The sequence below is a fragment of the Excalfactoria chinensis genome, chromosome 3, assembly GCF_039878825.1.
Source record: "Excalfactoria chinensis isolate bCotChi1 chromosome 3, bCotChi1.hap2, whole genome shotgun sequence".
NCBI classification, from domain to species: Eukaryota; Metazoa; Chordata; class Aves; order Galliformes; family Phasianidae; genus Excalfactoria; species Excalfactoria chinensis.
The window spans coordinates 21,313,155-21,320,368 of NC_092827.1; the positions used below are offsets into that span (position 1 = coordinate 21,313,155).

The following is a 7,214-nucleotide window of genomic DNA, read 5'->3' on the forward strand; positions in this document are numbered from 1 at the left end:
TGTAAGAATAATGAGTTTATTTGATTAGAATAGGTCTTCTAGGTAGGCCAGTTATACACATGTGACATTTGGCAGTCCTTTTATTTCCTGATTCAGTAATAAAAATGCAGCTTAGTTATGAAGGCACAGCACTGGTATTTCACACACCAACAACATCTGATGTATCTGGCGAGAGGAACACCTCCATCCTACATTCTTTAAAAGCTGTTTGTTTCATTTCCTAAAGTGAATCTAAAATCAGTAAGGACTTGAATCAGAACTAATTGTACAGAAAACTGATCCAGATCCTCAGAGCTAGCGTAAGATGCTGGAACTGTCAGCCAGCAACTCACACTTCTTCCTCTTTTGCTTTCCTCTCCTACAGTGAGACTGCTGGAAAACAGCACACCTGATGCCATTTCAACCGGTGACAATTACCATTACCAATCAAGAATGGGTTAGTAGTACAGAGTTATACTAGTAAGCAAAATACTCGTACGCTGTGTTTTGTATGAGAGAATTCAAGGTACTGCTCATTACAATTACTTTCAAATGTCTCATCACCTTCCCTGCACAGTTTAATTGTGCCATCTGGTTGCTCTCTTCAACCAAGAACAGCCCTTGTTTTAGACAAGAACGTTAATTTGGCTTTAAATCATAATACATACGAAGAACCCTCCTCACAGTCTCCACATATTTATCATCAGAAATTGGTTTTCTCTTGCTTCCAGGTGCTAGGAACTTCTTGATTGTGGGGATGCTGCTTATCCTTTTTTTAAATGCCTAAAAGGGAAACAGTAAGAAAATCGCATTTAAAAAGCAAAGTAACACGAGAATAAACAGTTACACTCATTTGTGTAAGCAGAGGATTTGACTGAAGAGGGGAGCACTAACAGAAATCATTAAGCAAACAGTATCAGCTGCTGCTGGGAATATTGCTAACAATACATGCCCAGTACTGCCCCATCAGTACAGGAAATACCGATAATACCTCTGCCTAAATTCATTTCAGTCTTCCTAATGAAGTCATTAACATCCTTTAAAAAGTACTTTGCAGATGCAAGACAAAAGATGTATCATCATAGCTATGCATAAATTTACTTTCTTTTACCCCAGCCTCACTTTAAATAGTAATTAAACAGCCCTCCAACTTGTATTGAGGTAAGATGATGTGGAAACAGTTATCCGTGGTTTCAGATATGCACTTAAATCATATCTTTTAATCTAGAAAATACATTCTGCTTCTGGCATCATAGAGATGGTGAGAAGAGGGGGGAAAAAAAGCAACCAAACAAAAAGGACAGTGGTTTTCTTCAGGCTTTACAGGAATTGCTCTAAACAGTCATACATTCTGTAGATGAATCCTATGAGGACATTTGTCCTAAAGCAAGCAGACCGAGCCAACATTAAAAGAGGAGTGACAGACACTCTTTGCCTTACAGAAGTGTCCACACAAAACAGACTTTGAAATGTCTTTCTACCATCTCTCCAGCTATAAAGTATATTGCTAATGTAAGTCACCTGCAACAGAGGAAATCCTGAGAGAGCGTCTGACTTCTTCTCTTCTAGCATTAAAATGGCTTCAAGAAGATGAATATCTGCCCAGCTGAGACGGTTGCCAACAAGAAAGTCCTGGCCATGGTCTTTCAAAACCTAGAGGTGTCAAACACAAATGTTCCAATGTGGATAAGCAGATGGAGTTATCTTTTCAAAATGCTCTGGTACACCTTTGGTAACACTTCTGCTCTATACACCTTTTTCTCCCATGGCTCTAGGGATACTCCCAGAGCTGGAGATGTTAGTCCAGTGCCTGCAATCACTGATCAATTATCTGTGAGCAGTCCTCCCAGCAGCAGTCTGGAATCCCAGGGTTTCTCTTATCCATCCTTCCTTCCTATTGCCTCAGGTAATGTCACACACTGCATCATACTGGAATTTACTGACTAAGAAATCTTTATACACACACACACACACACACACACACACATATATATATAACTCAGTCACAGCTTCAGTGAGAAAACAGAGATCAGCAGGATAAACACCGAGATCTCAACATGGCCTATGCATCAGGCCATTTAGATTAGAAAACTTCATTGCCTGGAAGTGCTCCTCCTACATCTGCCTGAGGAAACTTAAAAGCATCTTTGAAACTGTACTTTATTAACTGTAGTAATAGATGTTTGTTACTGTGGTTAAAAATCAAAATAAAAATGAAACATAGGAGGAAGAAATTCTCCTACATACCTTTTCATACGCTGGGAAGTACCTGCTTGTAGCCTTTTGAACTACAAAAGCACATTGTTTCACCTTATCCTCAGCTGATAAGAACGGGTAACTCAACAAGAAGCCCATAAGGTCATCTGTTCCCCCAACATACATGTCAATCCTTAAAAGCAAACAACAAAACTTAAATGGAGTGGTGCCTCCACAAGATTTGCACTGTGTTAAAGCTGAATTTCCATATGCAGAAGTAGTTCAGTATTTAGTCACCTCTTGAATACCTCTGTCAAGTTGTATTAATATTTTACCAGACAATGGGCCTACATATCAAGTATTTTTTTATGTAAACTAATTAGAACAAATTAGTGGGATTGCATTTAACTGTGGCCTGTCAGTTTCACTGCAAATTATGCATCACCAAAGCAAAAGTGGTTCTCTGAGTATGCAAATACAGTTTACTCTACATGTATCTAAGCTACTATAATACATTCAAGAGTAGTAGTACTGGTACAGTACAGGGCTCTCTCCTTCAGGTCCTTCCCATAGAGATTGTATTTCCCTGCTATGTAGTTGAGGATGGCTCTGGTCTGCACCATCTTCATCCCATCAATCTCTACCATGGGAACTTGCTGGAACATGAGGACTCCACCTAAAGAAAGAGAAATCCACATGTTACTGTATTAATATGTCTATGTCAGATTTCTTCCTGTCTTCACAAAAGTGTCACTTTTCTGTTGAGCTTGCTCTAGGGAGTCTTTTTATTAAACTGGCATATTTCCATGCAAACAGTAAATTAAGACTAATTAAAGTGAAGAATGGAATAACTGTGGGTTATCAACCTTGCTTTAAAGACTAAAGTTCAGAGAAGGTGCAGGTAAGGCTGTGTACAACAGCTTTACGCTGAAATTGAAATATAATTTGGACAATCATAGAATCACAAGGTTGGAAAGGACCTATAAGAGCATCTAGTCCAACTGTCCTCCCTTTACCACCTACAGAAAACCACTAAGCCATATCTCCTAGCTCTGTATCCAGATGCCTCTTGAACACTGCCAGGGATGGCGACTCTACCACCTCCATGGGCAGCCATTCCAGTGCCTGACCACTCTCTGAGAGCAAAAGTTCCTTCTTATGTCCAGCCTAAACCTCATCTGATACAACTTGTGTCCATTTCCTCGGGTCCTGTTTGTTGCCTGGCAGAAGAGGCCAAACCCCTCCTCATCACAACCTCCCTTCAGGAAGTTGTAGAGTGCAATGAGGTCTCCCCTGAGCCTCCTCTTCTCCAAGCTAATATCATGATATTAAAAGCATAAAGTAAGAAGCTTAGTTCACATAAACTAATTCTAAATACATAAAAATGTATTTCTTTCCTACTATTAGAACACAGATGAAGCAAATGTTAGATTATTAAATGTCTTCCTTATAACCTGTATCTTAAGATAAAGCAGGGCACTCCATGAACCTTTAGGATAAGCACGTGCAAGTTGCTGAAGCCTGGAATAGGGCTGTTGGACAACATCCCCACGGGATTAACTTCACAATGCTGCTTTCCTTGGGAATGAGAATCCAAGAATCCTGGCAAAGCTGTTTTAAAGAAAGATTTACACAAACTCGGGGCCTACTATATTTTATGGCTAACTGACAAACAACTGCTGTTATGCCGAAGACTCAGAAAAACGTCAGGCCAGCCAGAAACTGCACATTCACCTAAGGTGAATTTTTGCCAACAAAGTTTTGGCAGCAGCACACACAAACAAAACAGCCCAGAGTACTGTGAAGTTCTGTGAGCTGGAAGGACATTCAGTTTTCACTTGTGTCTGCCCACATGTGGAAAACATTCATTCTTTGCAGTTGCTCGAAGCTCTGCCCTAATTCCCTCTCTTCCATGTAAAAGTCCGTCCACGCAGTCTTCAGCCTTCTTCTCTGGGACCAAGCAGAACCTGCTCACACTTTCTCTTGAGGTCTCATATGCACTCACTTTGCAGGAGCTTCTCATACTGCTCTCGTGTTTCCAAAAACACCTCTTCAAACTGGAAAAAAAAAAAAAAAAAAGAATGGGGAAGAAAAAGAAATGGGCATCTTTACACATCTCTAGAGCACACTAGAGTAGGGTAGGGCTTAACAAAGAAGAGAATATGCCCTCTGGCCCTTACACTCCAGACATGGCCCCGAAGAAGAAAAATTCAGGGGCAGAAGCACTGACAAAATCTCTTAGAATCATAGAATTGCTCAGGTTGGAAAAGACCTTAAAGATCACCGAGTCCAACCACAACCTAACCATACTACCCTAACTCACTGTCACCAGTGAGAAGAGACCAACCCCTTTCTCATTGTAAGCACCTTTCAGGTATTAAAAGAGAGCAATAATGTCTCCCCTCAGCCTCCTTTTCCCAGACTAAACAGCCCCAGTTCCTTCAGTCTCTCCTCATAGGGCATACTCTCCAAGCCCTTCACAAGCCTTGTTGCCCTTCTTTGGATCTGCTCCAGCACCTCAATGTTCTTTCTGTACTGAGATGCCCAAAACAACACAGTACTTGAGGTGAGGCCTCACCAATGCCGAGTACAGGGGCAGCATGACTTCCCTAGTCCTGCTCACCACACCATTCCTGATACAAGCCTGGATGCCATTGGCCTTCTTGGCCACAGTGATGGCTCATATCCAGCCGACTGTCCATCAGCACACCAAGGTCCCTTTCCATCAGGCAGCTTTCCAGCCACACCACCCCAAACTGGTAGGGTTGCCTGAGGGTGTTGTGACCAAAATGCAGAACCCAACATTTGGCCCTACTGAAACTCATACAGTTTGCCTTGGCCCACCGACCCAGTTCATCCAGATCCCTCTGTAGTCCCTTCCTACCCTCCAGCAGATGAACACTCCTTCCCAACTTGGTGTTGCTTGCAAACTTACTGAGGGTGCACTCAATCCCTTCATCAAGATGGTTAATAAGGATGTTAAATAGAAGCAGCCCCAGTACAAGGCCCTGGGGGACACTGCTCATGACCAGCCACCAACTGGATTTAACTCCATTGACCACAACCCTCTGGGCCCGGCCATCCAGCCAGTGTTTCACCCAGTGGAGCGTGTGCCCATTCAAACCATGGGCAGCCATGAGAACGTTGTAGGGGACAGCATCAAAGGCCTTACTGAAGACCATGTAGGACAATATAAGTGCCATGCTGCAGCTTACTGCAAAGGATGGAAGGAAAACACAACAATCCTGGAATGAGCATCCAACCAAAAAGACAAAGACCAGACAAAGCAAATTCATTTCCATTTGTCTTGCCACAGATTATATTAGTTATGCCAAGAACAAATATATCATTCAGCTCAATAGTGCTGGGTAAGGAACAGAAGGCTTAATAATTGATTATTCTTGCATTAAGCACAGTTTGGGATGATAGTGCCACGCTTGAGAAGAGTTGGAACTTAAAACTTTTGCACACCTAAACTGATTGCATTAAATCAAAATGAACATCCATCCTATCGCAGCTAGGGGTACTTCTTTGATTAACGACCCATGTTCTGACTCACAGACAAGCTTAAAACCCACAGAATAATGTTACGAAGGTGGAACAAACCTCGACCCCAGCTGCAGCCAGCAGCCAGCGAATCGACTCCATTTTGCCTCTTCCATCAAAGTAGTAGAGTATGGGTTTTGCAGCCATGGTTTCAGACTTCCTTTACCTAAAAACACACGAGAAATCTGTTAAGAAATGAATCCAAAAATGGACGGCTCTTGGAATACGGGTTCACAAGTCACCCACAGGACAGAAAATGGGGTTAAATTCAGACAAATCATAGAGTCACAGAATCACCAAGGTAGGGCTGGGAACTCTGAGTTCCAGCACTGAGTTACTCGGTCGATCGCCGCTAACGGCAGCGTTTCCACCAAAGCGCCATAAGGGCTCACAGAGGCTTTTCAAGCCCGGCCATCCTTGTGTCAGAGCAGCAGAAGCACACGCGTACGAGTTCGGGAAGCCGTTTTCAGGACCCGGTTACGACACGCTCCCGGAGAGCCGCTCCTCGCCCAACGCCCCGCACACCCCCCGCCTCTCAGGGCCGGGTGTCGCACGTACCGCCGCCACAGGTCTCTGCACAGCAGCCGGCGGGCTCGGAGCGCACAGCGAGGCGGACGAACTCCGGCTGCGGGAGGCTCAATATCAAGCAGAGCGCGGCACGACTCCTCCGGGCCCTCCCGGTACCGCCCCCAAGGCAGGGCGGCCGGCGCAGCCCCCCGCTGCCCGCCAGTGGGAAGGCTGTGCTTTGCATAACGCGCAAGGCCTGCTGGGAGGAGATTGGAACGAGAAAGAACGTTAACGCGCGCCGCGTATTTTAGAGCAGAGGCATTTAGACATGAAACAGCGCTGAGAGATGCTTCTGACAGCCATTTACTACAGCTTTCAGACCTATCATACATCACCATAGCCTTGAGAGTGTTAAGTTATTGACCCTTATATAGTACTCGGGGCGGCTCGTAGCTTCGGATGTGAGGGCGATCTGGCTGCGACATCTGTCACCCCATTGATCGCCAGGGTTGATTCGGCTGATCTGGCTGGCTAGGCGGGTGTCCCCTTCCTCCCTCACCGCTCCATGTGCGTCCCTCCCGAAGCTGCGCGCTCGGTCGAAGAGGACGACCTTCCCCGATAGAGACGGTACCGTTCATCGGTCAAGGGTATACGGTAGCTGCGCTCCCCTGCTAGAACCTCCAAACAAGCTCAAGGTCCATTTGTAGGAGAACGTAGGGTAGTCAAGCTTCCAAGACTGCAGACACATCCAAGTGAGGCACTGCATGGGGCAGTCTGCCATTGTTTTGTACCCACTGCGGCTACCGGGCGTGTTTCTCAGCCATTTTGTCTCTCTTCTTTGCCTTACCCCGGTCCCAGCGCAGGGAACAACTTGCTCTGCAAACTGCCCCTCTCAGTGCTGCCCCCCACATCCCTGAACTCCCTTCTTCCACACACACCACAAGGCAGAACTGTGGTGCTTCAGCATGCATGGCTCCTTTCTTCAT

The 7,214-nt window shown here is 44.9% G+C and overlaps 1 protein-coding gene across 1 annotated transcript in view; it reads right to left on the bottom strand.

Annotated features, from left to right (window-relative positions):
- Positions 1 to 7,214, bottom strand: part of LOC140249535 (glutathione S-transferase 3) — a 147,067-nt gene continuing 139,853 nt past the window's right edge. Inside the window, exons 2-8 of the mRNA XM_072331359.1 lie at positions 6,280 to 6,334; positions 5,782 to 5,887; positions 4,181 to 4,232; positions 2,719 to 2,851; positions 2,227 to 2,368; positions 1,501 to 1,632; positions 1 to 762 (exon numbers count right to left, since the gene is read on the bottom strand). Of these exons, the coding sequence (XP_072187460.1) occupies positions 619 to 762; positions 1,501 to 1,632; positions 2,227 to 2,368; positions 2,719 to 2,851; positions 4,181 to 4,232; positions 5,782 to 5,868 (690 nt within the window). The 5' untranslated portion in view covers positions 5,869 to 5,887; positions 6,280 to 6,334 and the 3' untranslated portion in view covers positions 1 to 618. The remainder of the gene's footprint in view (positions 763 to 1,500; positions 1,633 to 2,226; positions 2,369 to 2,718; positions 2,852 to 4,180; positions 4,233 to 5,781; positions 5,888 to 6,279; positions 6,335 to 7,214) is intronic.